The sequence below is a fragment of the Danio rerio genome, chromosome 14, assembly GCF_049306965.1.
Source record: "Danio rerio strain Tuebingen ecotype United States chromosome 14, GRCz12tu, whole genome shotgun sequence".
NCBI classification, from domain to species: domain Eukaryota; kingdom Metazoa; phylum Chordata; class Actinopteri; order Cypriniformes; family Danionidae; genus Danio; species Danio rerio.
This window is the reverse complement of record NC_133189.1, coordinates 26,021,953-26,038,157: the sequence shown is the minus strand read 5'-3', so window position 1 is coordinate 26,038,157 and position 16,205 is coordinate 26,021,953. Positions and strand designations below refer to the sequence as shown.

At 35.3% G+C, this 16,205-nt stretch overlaps 1 protein-coding gene across 1 annotated transcript in view; it reads right to left on the bottom strand.

Annotated features, from left to right (window-relative positions):
- The window catches only part of stx3b (syntaxin 3b), a 54,944-nt gene that overhangs the window by 18,908 nt on the left and 19,831 nt on the right, over nucleotides 1–16,205 (bottom strand). The window contains 6 exon segments of the mRNA NM_200543.1: nucleotides 2,479–2,552; nucleotides 2,702–2,810; nucleotides 2,888–2,958; nucleotides 7,035–7,109; nucleotides 9,244–9,343; nucleotides 9,444–9,518. Coding sequence (NP_956837.1) covers nucleotides 2,479–2,552; nucleotides 2,702–2,810; nucleotides 2,888–2,958; nucleotides 7,035–7,109; nucleotides 9,244–9,343; nucleotides 9,444–9,518 — 504 coding nt within the window.

Below are 16,205 nucleotides of genomic sequence, written 5' to 3'. Positions count from 1 at the left end.
TCCCTGCAAAGGACATATTGGATCACTCTCTTATCGATGATTACAATCGCCAGGTAAGCGCTTCTGGGAGCACCAGGAGGTGCTCTTGAGAGAGGGGTAATGTCACGGTTGCAGGTTTGTGCGCTCTTCCAGAATGTCTGTGTGATCATGTGGGTTTGTTTTGCTTTTGTGGCCCACGTGTGTTGTTTTGGTCACGTGGTCTTACGTCACTCCGCTAGATTGATTTTTCGCCAGCTGATATACATCATCGTGACTATATAAGTGCTACGTGTTTAATGTTCATTGTCAGTTCGTTACATGTGCTCATGTGTGTCTTTCTGTCTGTGCTCAGGACCGTGAGGAGTTTCTGCTAGAGCCTGATTTCCTGTTTGATTCCTGTCCTGTTCCCCTAGCCTTAGCACCTCACTCTTTTGTTACACCTGCCTTTTTGAGTTTGACTGTGTTTAATAAATTCCTTTGGTCACTCGCTATTGGATCTACCCGAACATTTATTTGAACGTGACATAAAAGGCTGACACCCCATACATTTTGTTTTGACCTCCTTCAGGAGGGATCAAGTGTTAAATTGGGTGTCAATTTCTTTCCAAACCCCCATGTAATTCGTAATTTCCAACCACAGTTGACTAGTGTTTGCCTTAGAGCGACTTAGTTGTTACAATATCTAAATGAAAAGCAACTATTAGCATTGGATTGTTACTTCATATGAAAATGAATATGGTGTGTGCATTAAAAAGTTTGTGGGTCAGTTAGTTAGTTCTCGTCTATACTGCTGAAGCTGAATTTAGACAATGAGATAAGAGTGTATTTACAAAGTAACCACAATCACAGTAAACAATGAATCACCCAAATGTTTCATTTATGGCAGTATATTGCATATTGTGATTCTTAGGTCAACCAGAGCCAACATTTCTTGATAAAAACTATTTAGGGGTGGACATTATGAATGAAGTCTTATTTTGAGCCATCGTTAATTTTTAACCAATTCATTTGACTTTTTACTGTAGCTTGTGATTTGGGTGGATAAAAAGCTCCTTTCATGTTAAGTGTTGCACATTTCAGCAAATATCATTATAAAATTTTCTCTCAACTATTTACATTCACTGGATGACTGGTTTCGAATACTTGTGTTTACATTAATCTCCACCTGACTATTCAAACTATTCTGTTGGTGATTGCTTTACTATAAACATGGATGACCTTTGGGTTTTGAATGACTGTGCTTTAAAATGATTTATTTAATTCATGTAGGGTGGTTTCATAGTTACTTGCCAACATTGTTCAATAGGTATATGCACACAGACTTTTAATTTCAGTCAGCCAGCCCGAGGGCTTCCGGTTAATTGTCATCCCATACCAAATGGCCTCGTTTAAGATCTGATTTCTTTAAAAACAGCAATATTCACAGCCTGGCTGAGATACGATATAAAGTAAGTATCAGACCAAACAAGAAGCACTTCATTAAATGATATAAAGTAAGTATCAGACCAAACAAGAAGCACTTCATTAAATGATATTTTTCCGCGTCATGTCTTTAAAATATAGAAATTAATTTGACCCCAGTATTTTCAATGGAGTTTCTGTGCTGGCCTGCGGCTAATAACGGTGCCTGCGTTTTAACAGTCTTTCATCTCTTTTTTTGATTTAACAACCAAATAAATGCTTAAGTCTTTTTAACTGACTGTATTTGAATTCAAATACAACACTGATGCTCTAAAATGAACCGTGTAAAAATGTAATATAGTTACATAAAGCTTTTACCGAAGGTTCATCATTGGCTGAAAAACACAAACTGTGCATTTGGCCCATTCAAATCTGTCATGGATGTTTGGGGTGCAAAATTTGACTAAACTCTGTTAAAAGTGTTAAAAAAAAACTCTGTCCTATTTTTTTTTCTTATTTTTTAAAGTCTATGGTTTGTAGTAGCTCGTAAGATTAGCCTTTATAAATATTCTGATGAACTGAAAAAGTTATATGAGAAAGTAATGATCGTGTAAATAAAAGAGACAGTTCATCCAAAAATCTAAACTTCCTCACACTCAAGTGGTTCTGAACTTTTATGAATATCTTTGTTCTGTCGGAATTCAAGTTTAAAACCACTTGAGTGAGGGCATTTAGATTTTTGGGTGAACTGTCCCTTTAAATAACATGCTAAATGTGTTCATTACACTCTACAGTCACTGACTTCCATATTTTTTGTTCCGACTATGGATGACAATGGCTTCTTTTTCCAGCATTATCTTGTTTTGTGTTCAACAAACTCAAACAGGTTTAGAACAAGTGGATGATGAGTAAATAAAATTACATTTTGGGGTGAATTGTACCATTTAAAAGCCAAAACAGATCAAATGCATTTGGTTTTAGCTAAAAAGGGTGTCACAAACACCCCCTTATTATATTATATATCCCAAGCAGTGTCAATGAGAGTGTGTTATGAAGACCAGAGAAGTAAGGAATGGTCGGTCTTGTCGTGTTCATTACCCCTGCTGTAAAAACGGCTGCGTTTCCACCCTCCAGCATCTCCTCAAGCTCCTCATCAGTTGTGGCTTTACCGGCTAGAGCGAGAAGCAGAACAAAAGCAAGTCAAAGACAGAAAAGGGGAATAACACAGTGTCAGTTTGACAGGGTTCAACCACGTGTTGTACTGAACCATAGTCTTGTGTGCTGGTATTTAGTCAGGCACGAGTGAGCGGGAAACACTTACTGATCTCTAGTTGTCTCTGAATGCGACCTTTGCTCTTCTCTCTGAAGTCCACCTGAGCTTCATTGTATTTGGTCATGACATCAACAAACTTTCTGGAAAGAACAGCGTGCTGGTGGAGCAACATGAGGGCAGAGTTACTGGAGAATGTGCTTTTGTGTGTGATATTTAAGTTGGATGTTAACTCACCTGTGATTTACGTATTCTCATGTCGGCCGATACTCTTTCCACTTCTTCCGTCTCAAGATTCCTTTCAATGGCTGTACAGACATATATACACAGGGCAGGACAGTTATAGTTCATATTAAAAGCATTAAAAAATTATCATTGCATTGAATGAAATACATGTTGACCAACTAACCAGAAACAAATACAAAAAAATAATCAAATTACATTTTTCTATGCTTTTATTCTGGGAATTTCTTTGTTTTTTAATGGTTGGAATATAACTCTATACCTTACCTCATTAAGTATATGTGGAACCATGTATATGCAAATTAGCTCTCACCGCTACCTATTCACACCAGCTCTACCTGTTCCACTTTCACTGAGTTAGCAGAAGTAAACTCTACACAATGGCAAGTAGCAATTTACATTTATTAAGCATGTAAATGTAGATGTAAAATATGTATTTTGTGAACAGACTAAGGCGTATTGTATTATTGGGCTACTTTTGATATTATTTGGCTTGTTTTTGGGCCATTCAGCTAGATTGTGTTGCCAAAAAAGCCAGGGTATTGAGTGTGGAAGATAGTGCTTGTTATTCACTTCGCCCACATTCAAACACGGCTAGTACCTGGACTTGAACCTGTGAACCTCCAACTATCGAACCATTAGGCTACGACATGTATATGCAGATTAGCCCTCATCTCTACCCAATCACAGCAGCTGTACCGGTTCCACTTTTGCTGAGTTAGCAAAAGTAAACTCTACACAATGGCAAGTAGCAATTTATATATATTAAGCACATCAGTGTAGATGTAAAATGTGTATTTTTTGAATATTTTGAGTTTTGATATTATTGGGCTAGTTTCTGGCTATTTTTTATATTATTAGGCTTGTTTTTGGGTCATTTGCTAGGTTTGTTGCTAAAACCTGACAACGCTGGTGCCTTGCTCAAAAGACTAACCTAAGCCAGGGTATTAAGTGTGGAAGAGAGTGCTTGTTATTCACTCGGCCCATATTCAAACCCTGCTAGTGCCTGGACTTGAACCTGTGAACCTCCAACTACCTTACCATTTAGTCTACGGCTGCCCCTGTTTATGCACTATACACTATGTACTTATAATTTATGTAATAAACCGTCAAGTGTTTGAACCGCAAGTTTGTAAGGTTAATTTGTCATTTATTGTCTAAAATCTCGCCCCTTCCACTATTCAATAAAAGCTGCATCACTTGAGTAAGTTAACTTTTTCTTATTAGAGTTTTCTACATGAACACACTACTTGCATTATTTATACTTAAAAGCATATTAGAGTTGCACACAAGTACACAGATCTTGTCTTTGTCAGTTTCAACAAGAAAATAGATTGAAATGGTGCTGCTGGATGAATTTGCACTTGGCAAAAACACCAGACAGACATGTATCCTACATCAATGGCATGTTTTTCGCCACATGGGGTCATAAAAAGTACTTTCAATATTTCCTAAAGACACATAGTAAAAAATTTATGCTGAAAAAAATAAGCACACTGATTTTTGCAGCTGACATTCCTGCATAGGCAAGTCTGGACAGAAAAAAATAAATTTATATAATATATGATTCAATCCACATTGGGCAGATAGTGTTATCACTTTTACAAATGCATCTTAGACTGGATGCTATGGAGCATAGCTATGGAGAGCTAAAATCTAATTCAGTCATTAGTGGCACACCTTATGTGACAAAATAACAAAATCAAATTGAAGCTGCCTGGAGAATTCATTCACACAGAAAAATCTTGGCCTTCAGTCTGACAATATTAGACATCAGCAAAACATAAAAAGTAACGTGGGCCTTTGGACAATGTTAAAAGATTTCAGCAACATGTTAAGCATGCTACTGATGTGCTAAACAAGACAACATTGTGGTACAACATGCTAACAATCTTCTGTTGGAAACATTTTAGCGCTCTAAAATGTCATAGTAATGTTCTGAAACATGCTATCGGCAAGTTAGAAACATGTTATGTGGTAATGTGGTTAAGTTAACAATTATCATAAAACCTACTAGCAACATGCTATTAAAAATACTAGCAATATGTTGCTCATCCCAACAAAATGAAATAAATCAAATAATGCACCTTAAAACTTCAAGCTTTAAAAACTTTACAAAACGTTATGGGACAGCTTCCTCCATGCCACCGTCAATGTCAAAGATCTGAAACTTGATGTGCTAAAAAACTAAAACTAAAGCTGCATCCAAAATCAAATACTTCCATACTACAGTATGTAGTACGCTAAAAACTGTATGTGAGTCAAGTAGTTTGTCCAAATTTATAAAATTCGAAAAACAGTACGTGAGAAGTACCCAGATGACCTACTATTTGCTGCGAGTGTAATTTCAATTGAGGTTATTCTATCCCATGATGCACTGCTGCACTGCGAAAGAATTCATTAATGGGAATGAAGTGACGCAACAGATGTGGGTAGTTCACGTGATCATGACAAAATGGCGGATGCTGTACGTCTGACTTCCATTTATACTGCTTATTCATACTGTAGAATGTACTTTTCTAATGATCGAGTAGTACATTTAAATTTAAATGTAGTACCTAGGTGGTTTCGGACACATGCCTTGCACTCAAATTCTAAAAAGAAATGATAAAAACTACATTAACATAGAAATCTTAATAAAATGACTATATAATAAAATATAATGTAATCAGGGCTTGACATTAACTTTTTTGATCACCAGCCACTGTGGCTAGATTTCCAAGATTACTAGCCACTCGCCATTTTCACTAGCCACACTTGTTGATAAAATATATTTTGTTTAAATTTGACTTTGACATGCCAAATTACTTGGTTTAGATATTGTGTCAAGTACACATGCCTTCTCATTCATTTAACTTCTTGTGTGTATTGTGTATTAGCTTGCTCAGTGTGCATGATCAAATGGGTTGTGTTGCAATAAATCAGTTTTTATTTCACGACTTTTCAGGGCTTAAAATTAAGGATTTATCAAATTTATTTCTGACCACACCAAATAAGTATTTCTTAGCCACTATATTTTAATGTGTAAAAACTGGGGAAATATAGCTTTATAGGTGCACTTTTTATATCAACAAACCTTTTATTTAAAAAAACATTACATTTAAAAAATAATTATTGTCATGTATCTAAAATATGCACAGTAATCTGTCCTGGCTAAAAGTCCCTGATCAGCAGTTAACTACACATAAATGGGGAGTAATCTCCCATTACAGCAATGTTATTGTAAAAAATTATATTTAAACCATATTAACAAAAATAACTGTGAGCAAAAGAAAGCAGGTGAAACATACCATGCACACGGTTAATGTTAGGCCTGTTAATAATCTCTTCTGAGAATAATTAAAATGAAAGCAGTGACCGCTGCTGCTTACAAAAGAATATGTGTATTTTTTTAAAATCTTGAGCTCTTGACAGCAGCAGGACTGTGGGTGCACGATCATCGCTCTTTGTCCAGTCTATTTCAAAGGGAACCAATCGCACCCGTTGCGCTTTCTAGGCACGGTTGCTTTGCGTAAGTAAACGGGAGCGCGCGCACACTTTTTAACAGTTGCACACATCACATCAGCTGTTAGCGCGAGTGATCGTGCTCTCATTCTGTATTCACCATCTTTTTGCTCGCGTGAACGGTTATTTTTGTCAGTCGTGCTGCTTCTCGATTCTAATATCACATTTGCATGAATATTGTGCCATGCTTATTGTCAAACCCTGCTTTTAAGAAAACTACAATTTAAAAATGATTTCCAACCAGCCAAAGTGGCTAGTGGAGGTGTCCGTCTAACCCGCCAGAGCTGAAATCTACCCGCAATTGGCGGGTTGGCGGGTGTTAATGTAAAGCCCTGAATTTAATATATTATAATATAAATGACTATTCTATGTGAATAAATATATAACACTTTAAAAAATATAATAAAAAATACAAAAATAACAATCAATATGATATATCCAACAAAGCAATAACAGTTTCTCTGTACTACAATAACGCTGACGCAGGGTAAACACTGCTTTTGTAAAGGTGGATAAATGACTCAGATATTTCTGGGTCAGAGGTGTTTAAAAAGCCAAGCCTAGGACTGCGTGCCCTAGTTCTCTGACCTAATGAGAAAACCACAAAGTAGGCCAGAGTACGTGTAAGGGCACTTACTCTTCAGTTTGTTCCGAGCATTGTTGGCCATTTTCTTGATATCATTAGTTAATGCCTCCAAATCATCCTGTGTTTCTGTTCAGAGAGAAAAAAGCAGAAGTTAGAATGTAGGTATTATAATGACGGAAGGTGAAAAATGAAGACTGATCATGGTTTTGTGTGGGTTTTGTCATTGTTAAACACTTCCAGAGGAATATCCTATTGCTCAGAGGTTGCACCATTAATGGAGTTATGTTTCCGGTACAATACTATCAAAAACATTTGTCATAAGCAAAAAAATATTGTCTCTTATGGTAAGCAAGGCTGCATTTGTGTTTTGTTTTTTTATTTTTAAAAAAATGCAGTAATATTTTGACAAGTTTTTAAATAATTTTGTACATATTAAAATGCCATGTATTTCTTGCACGGAAAATTAGAATTTATGATAGACATCATTTATGAAAATCATTCTGAAATGCTGATTTGGTTCCCTAGAGACATTTTTATAATCAATAATTAAAACAAGTGTGCTGCTTTTTGTCAACCATGACATGTCTTTTAAAAAGATTCTTTAAAAAGTTCAAATGTATTCATAATGCATGTATCCTTAATATGAATTTATTAATTTAGTATTGTTCATTATTTCATTTTATTCAAATGTTCTGTGTGGTTCTCGAATCTGATTGGCTGATAGCCATGCAATATTCTGCAATATCAGAACTTGTACAGCCTCCCCACCCTTCTGTATTACTTTGCCCACATAGAGTAACAGCAGATCAATAAACTCACTACAGTTTGACAAATATTGCAGCTGTTGGGACAACATAATGTACCGGCTGAAAAATGAGGATCTTTAGGAGGGAATGTAGTTGTTTAGATTGCATCTATGCAGATTATTTATAAGGATAGTGCCTATTTTATATATTTATAATTTCTGAGAGACAGCACGTCGGCGGCCATTAGCTTGTCTTTGAGCAGAGCATAGACGGTTGAGGTTGTCCATCCACAAGAGGGTGACAGACAGCATAATAAGCCCTTAGAGGAGAAAAGATTGGTGTATTTTCAAACTACAGCTGACCAAAACATTATCAAATTGGTGAGTAACATTCTAAGTCGATCTCTCTCTTTTGTATGTTGCAGTTCTGTATTTATACTATAGCTATTGTAGTGTATTGAATGTGAGATGGGGCTCGCATATCAGAAATGTATGTATTTTGTGTCGGCCTCTCTTTGTATAATCCTGAGTTACTTTTTGGTTGGCCATCTGTTTGTTTCTAATGAGTCTCCTGTTATCACTACTGCAGACTAAATCAATAAAATATGTGTCTAACGCTTTTGCTTATCGCAAGCACAACAGTAATCTTGTAGTGTTTGCTCTGTTTTTGCTTTTTTTGAGGATAATTATTGTGATCTCCCGATTGCAACAGAGAAATACTGGGAAATGTCTCTAGATTGATGGCTTTTTATGCCATTCAGCCTTATAATCTTAAAATGTTAGCAAAATCACCTGTTTTGTCTTCACTTTAGACATTAGGCTAGAGAATCATTCAAATACTAGCTCTAAAGTGACGTTGGTGAAATAGCAATGGTTTCTGCTTTTCTGATGTCAGCTGCGGATGAATAAATTGCAGAAGAAAGCAGTTCCTCATACAAAATTATGGATTTTTAGACTTTCCGTGTTTGATTTTCTTTTTTATTTACACGATTATGTTGTTGAACTGTTATATAAACATAATATCACATGTTTATATTGTCTGTACATTGTCACAGTGCTGATATACAGCCATATCGAACTACTACGAGTGCGATATCGCTCATTTAATTCATAATATTGTTAACTTGTGCAACTCGAAATAGTTGTAAAAATATAATTCATTAATAGGTCTTACTGATTATTCAACTTATGCAAGTCTTTTTCCACCACAGGTCAAAAAATAAAAGATAATGCATTTGCAATTCTGATTAACATCTTGCATTTCTGACTTTTTTCAAAACAGCTAGATAAAACTAAACTAGCCATGAATGTGGGGTGTTAATTCAAAATTCTAAGAAAAACACAGTCTCAGTAATCTGAATTAATCTAAGATAAAACTAAGAAATACCATTTCTGTTTCCTGTGGTGAAAACAAGCGTCTGTAAATTCCTGTGCATCAATTATTGGTAACGTATAGGTCGTAAAGTGTAAAAATGGTCAAAATGCCCACATTGAGTGTGTGTTCGTGTGTCTTACTCTGGTCTGACGTTGGCGCAGAAAGAATAACGGAGTAAAGTTTTTTCACTTCGGCCACATTCTCATCGATCTTATCAATGCTGTTTCTAATGTCTTCAATCTGAAAAAATAAAACAAGGTCACTTAAAATGCACAACACCAGTTACACACATTTAAAGCTCATGAGACGCAAACACAGCTGTAAAATATACAGTACAGACCTGGGAAAAAAACTCATCCATAAAAGCAGCATTGTCCACCGCGATCTCAACATCCTCGTCATCATGATCGCACGTCTGAAACATACAAAAAAAAATAATTATTTTTATTAAACAGAGGTGACAGAGTTTTTTTTTTTTAAAACAAAAATTTTTAACAGAGATGAGAATTTATTTATTTAAAGCAGAATTGAGAAACCTTGTTTTTAGCAACACCGGTGGCCATTAATTAAACAGCAGCCATGAGTTTTTACTTTCAATCACAAACAAACTAGAGACTGAATGAGATTCAATCTTTAGTTGGTTAGAAGTAATATTAAATAAATGGGCAGTAAACAAACATTCAGATGCCACCCAGGCTACTGGGAGTGATGGATGAATAAAATATGTTGCCTATGTTCATTCAATGCTATAACCATAGCATTAAATAGTTCAATCCACTTGTTGAGTGTGACATTAAGCAGCTTCCGGGTCCAAGCTGTCTATTAAACTGTATGGGGAGACTCAACAGATGGCAATAATAAACTATGTAATACTTTATAAAATCACAATCATATATATATATATATATATATATATATATATATATATATATATATATATATATATATATATATATATATATATATATATATATATATATATATTCATGTCCTTTACGTAAAATTGTTGTAAAAAAATTATTTGGGCTGAATTAAAACAAATTGTTGAACATTATTAAATTTAATTTGTTTGTTGAAATTCTACACAAATATATAGTTTGCAACAGTTCTGCATGCAACACTTTTTTTCAGTAGCTACTTCACCCTGAGTCCCATTAAATATCCAGCAACAGGATTTTCACAGATAAACTTAATTTCAAGATCAAGGAAGGTCTCATCTTTTAAGTTTCATTAGAAGTGGTTCACGCATTGGCAATGAAAAAACAATTGACATATGTCGATACTTATATTGGCCGTTAAGGAAATGATGAGTAAGAACATAAGGAAATACCATGTAAAACCATAAGGAAATGTTATTTCAGCATTTAATGATCTCATGCGGTCTTTACACCCTCCTCTTAATATAACTACTCATCAGCTTTTACTTACTATATTTTTCTTTAATTCTAACATTTTTTAGAAGCACAAAACAAAACAAAACATTTCTTGTATACATTCTTTGATAATTTTTATACAAATAATAATAAAAAATAAAAAAAAGTCCATCTGACATGCAGTAAAAAATATACACCATAAAGTCGTACTTGGTCAAACTCAAAACATTATGAATAGAGTGGGAATACAAGTGTAAAAAATGGTCAAAGACTTATAAGTACTAGGGATACTCCAAGCAGCATTTTTGCAGGCGATAGCAAATACCGATTCCTTGTCATGGTGATCGGCCGATACCAGGTACAAATTCTGATGCTTTAAGCTTTATAATGCATGAAGCACATTTTCACTTGAAGTATGATACTCAAGTGGAGATCTTGCCTTATCTAAGAGAATAAATAAAAGATGTTGCATATAATCCTTTGAACATGTGTTTACAGAAAATAATAGATAAAACAGATTTTAAAAAATGGTAAGAAAAATCACTAACAAAGCAATTTGGAAGTTTGGAGCCCGTCTTTGAAGCATAAGAAGAAATGCACACCTGTAAATCCATTACTTCTTTAATAAAAGGAAATAGGCCTATAAACTACATTTAAACGTTTATTACAATAAGTGTATTACAATAAGTGTACGATAAGTTATATTATTAAAAATTCAAGTTAAAAATAATGTTTATTTCCCGAATATTTCCAACCAGGTTTTAATGAACTTGCAATATTGTTAAAAACACAGAACTTTCAGTTCTCATATGTGAAAAGATTTCAGTTCTTATATATCCTCTGCTTGTAAATATGTAAACAGACACTTGTGATTGGTTGATCGGCCAGATTAGTGAGTGCCGATTGAGTCATGAAATGTGGTTATGGTCCGATACCGATCTCTGGCTGATCAGTCGAAGCATCCCTAATAATTAACCTACTTTTAACTAGTAAAATGATATTCACTTCTGCTAATTTACTGTTTACACATCTAGAGGAGTAATTCTGAGGGACTTAAATCATCTCAATGTTGGAGATCTCTGAGCCAATGACAATGTAATGATAATCAAGAGCTTGTTGTGCTTTATAAGCACTAATTTGAACTTTTTGCATTTTAAACTTGTCAAAGCCTTTTTTCTGGTAGATAATTAAGCAAATTTATAAAACATAGCCTAGACAAGTGTAATGTAATGTGTATTTATATAGCGCATTTATTGTGCATGGCCATACACCCAAAGCACTTTACAATCATGAGGAAGGGGTGGGGGGGGGGTCTCTTCACACCACCAACAGTTTGCAGCATCCACTTGGATGATGCGACGGCAGCCACAGGACAATGGCGCCAGTGCGCTCACCACACACCAGCTATTTGTGGAGTGGAGAGACAGTAATAGAGCCAATTTGGTAGAAGGGGATGATTGGGAGTCCATGATCGTATGGGCCGATAGAGGGACTTTGGCCAGGAGAAGTGCCATGGGATTTTTGTTGACCACAGAGAGTCAGGACCTCGGTTTAACGTCTCATCCGAAAAACGGCGCCCACTGACAGTGTAGTGTCCCCTTCACTTTTACTGGGGCATTAGGACTCACATAGAGGTTGAGGTTGTCACACAGGTTGAGCGCCCCCTGCTGGCCTCACTAACACCACTTCCAACAGCAACCTAGTGTTCGCTAGTGGTCTTTCATCCAGGTACTAACCAGGCTCAGCCCTGCTTAGCTTCAGTGAGTAACCGGTCTTGGGCTGCAGGGTGATATGGCAGTTCATTCCACTGTATAGTGAGCCAAGCCAAAGCCAAACCTGAGTGAGTAAAACCATTTTAAAAAGCACTGTTACACAGCTGTCTGAAATACCTGATTCTGATTGGTCAATGATTCCAAAGTATATTTTCTCCTGATAACAACCGCTAAATGACGCTAAAATAAACTCATCCAGGAATAACCTTTACTGTCAGTGAATATGCTCAAATGCACATATTTACATCCACATTCTCAGAAATAAAGGTACAGGAGCTGTCACTGCATGGGGCAGTACCTTTTCAAAAGATACATATTTGTACCTGAATGGTCCATAATGGTACCTCAAAGGTACTTTTAGGTACATTTGGGTACTAATATGCACCTTTTAGGTACCACTGTGGACTATTTGAGTACAAATATGTATCTTTTTAAAAAATACTGCCCCAGTGACAGCTCCCGTACCTTTATTTCTGAGAGTGAACTTGTTCTAGATGCCTCTATTTGCTTGTGTTTGTGAATTATGTGTTAGGGAATCAATTTGTAACATTTTAAGTATAATAAAATGATCCAAACTTCCCATCTTAATACTGTAGCTTCAGTCTCCATTTCATTTTCATTTACGCTCACATCCTAATCTTTCCCTCATATGCATATTGCAGGCTTTTATGTCTGCTTTTGTCTGAATTCAGTATGTAGTTTATGCAGAAATCATTCACTATTTCTCCAGGGGGAGAACAAATTGACAGGGAAGCACTATAGCTGATCCTGACTTTTTGGACACAGATAAGTGGGGAGAGAGAGAGTTTTAATTTTATTGCCATTTCAGCTTATATGCCTATGTCATGGCAAAAGGAAAATAGATCAAGTTTATCACTTTTAATAAACACCAATTTTCTATAATTATAAAAATATTCTAACAATTAAAAGTAATCAACAGCAATAAATAATGTACAAGGTAAAATACATAAATAATAATAATAATGATAATATATAAGATAAAAATCTAAAACAGTTTTTTAAGATTTCCTTTTGATAAAAAATTCTACAATTTTAGATGGATTCACATTTAAAAATATTTCCTTTAATGTCTCTCCAGATAAAGATTGTTGTCTGAGAACATTAAAAATGGGGCATTCCACAAGAATATGTTTAACTGCTCGGTTTCTGTTGCAATATAGACATTTTGGTGGTTCTTCTCCTTTAAGTAAATGTTCATGCGTGAGTCTCGTGTGTCCAATGCGGCATCTTCTATAAACAATCTCATCGTGTCTTGAATTAAAACATAAATTAGATTTTTTTTCCCTATTTCAGGCTTAATTTTAAAAAGTTTATTTTCTGGGCCAGATAAGTGGGGCGGGGTTTGTGAAAGGTCAATTGGGAACGTTTCTTCTCCGCAGGTAAGCTAAACTTTTTTTCTTAAACACAGATTTGAGACAGGAAATCTGGAAGAATTCCTGGTGGTCTGCTTCACTTCAGATTTGGCACAGTCAGGATACAAATAAATGACATGTCTTGTTAGTTTATCTTCTCTTTACTTGTTCAGCATGCTAATTGATGAAATGGGTTGCACCATTTGAACCCTTCCCTAAAAGTAGTTTGGGACTATAACATGTCTTTCCCAAATAGTTTTTCTAGCTTATTGTATTGTATAAGCATCAGCAAGGATGGACAGTAAGAAAAGTCCCGGTTTGGCTGAAAAGGGCCTGGAGGAGTAATCCTACCCTATCAACCTATCCACAATCAAAATATTAAATTAATTAAAACCCTAGCCTATTTGTATTGCTAAAATTGTCAAAAAACTTGACCTCACTCAGTATATGCTGTAAAATAACACTTGTTTTTGCAGCCTGTGAGCAGCATAAATTTCCCGCTGAAGACTGCAGACATGTAGAGGATAACAGTAAACAATATAAATTAATGTCTTTTAAGTTTGAAGACCATGTAGGTCGAAGCGTTGTTGCAATAAAAAAATTGAGAGCTAAAGTGGCAGTGAACCGATTTTCTTTTTCCACTGTGTTTGTTTTTGATCAAGCATTGACCTTTGAGAATCTCAGATGTGCGTACGTTTCTGTTTTCTACTTTTATAACACAACACTTTGAGCAATTTTCATCTAAATGTGCATTGAGAAGAAAATTCTTATGTCTATAGCTAAGGATAGAGTTATAAATAAGCTGCAGAACGTATATTAATGCTGCTCTATGCAGATCTAAATATTAACAAAAATGGTAAACAAAAGTGCAACACTATTAGTGCATATATTTCAAATGTCTAATTTCAGTATTAAAGAATCATATTCTTAACGTGCACAAAAGCTACAGTATTATTTTTGTTAACTTATCAACTAAAATTATAACCTAAAACTGCAACAGTACAATCTGAACTGTAATTTTACCATTTCCACCACTATATTATTATTATTATTATTATTATTATTAAACTGCTCTTATAAGAATATGATTTTAAAATATATTTTGTCTCGTGAACATCCTGTGTTACAGGCCTCTGCTGACAAACCACAATGTAAGCAGGCATAAAACAACAGATGTTGCTGCATTAGCAAACTGTTAAGTCTAGATCTGTATTGCCTGTAAAGTCATGTAAATGGAGGACATAAATCTGCACAAAATCCTTACAATATAAGCAAGCAAGAAGTGTATATTGTAAATTTATGTGGACTTTAAAGTTGATTGCCATCTACCAATGTGACTTGCACAGCACTTTTTATATCACAAGCAAAGAAAGGTGTGCCTTGTGACGCTTTATGAGGAGCAGGTGGAGACCAGTATTGTTTTCTATTTTAAAAGCTTTCAAATGACACAATAGCAATTAAAGCCATTAACAGCGTCATAGAGCTGAGCCCTGCACATGACAGCATTATATCTTGAATGTGAGTCAGGAGACAAGAGGGTTGAAGTCTGAGTAAAATCACACCTTCTTTATGACACCACTCAAGGATTTCTCTGCAGTCATCAACTTGTGGCTCCGTGACTCCACCGCAGAAACAGCACAAACACACACTCACACACTCTTTACCTCTCTTCAGTGAACTGAATAAAGTAAAACTCTATATTCAGCATTTCCAATGGATTAAATGACACATTCAGCTTTTTGGCAAAAATAATACAACATTAACTATTTTTTTCTATTATATATCTAAATGGGGGTTGGACAATGAAACTGAAATGCCTGGTTTCAGACAATAATTCATTATTATCCTTTTGCGGCCAATACAGCATCAATTTGTCTTGGGAATGAGAGATACAAGCTCTGAACAGTGGCCAGAGGTTTTTTTAATCACTGAATTTTGTTTAACAACAAAACAGAAGTCAATGGCACTATTCTGCCTAGCCTGCTTTACTGAGGTGAAGTTGGTTTTATATTCACATTGGTTCATTTGTGAACAATATCAACAAGTGGCGTGCTCCCTACGTATATTGTTTTCCATGCTACTTTGAATATTTGGTTTTGAAATAGCATGCAAGTATGGTTCAGTAATAAGTATAATTCCTGTACCTGCTGGCCAACCACTAACCATTCAGTAGTTGCTTTAGGACAAAGGTCGTGAGAGAGTGAGACCAGCGATCCTTGCATGCATGAAATATTGCACATTATGACAAGTTTTGCTTGCTACACAACTGAAAACGTGCTGGATATAATACAGTTTTTTGTTTGGAATTGTAGTATTATAAAGTACTATAACTACTATGCTTTGAGCAGCAGGGGAGGGACTGTTTTTCAAAGATATTATGCTAACGGATAGCACTTTGGCAGATCACCTACTGCATCTTTAATTGTGAGCACATCGTTAGATTATACTCAGTAAGAGAAGATGTAAATTATATCAATTGTTTTGGGATGCTTTGACTAGGTAAATCAAAACCACTAATTTGTTGTTGGACTGTTCTTGACTTTAACTAAGCTAGAGTATTGTAACCATGTTTAAACAGAGCTAA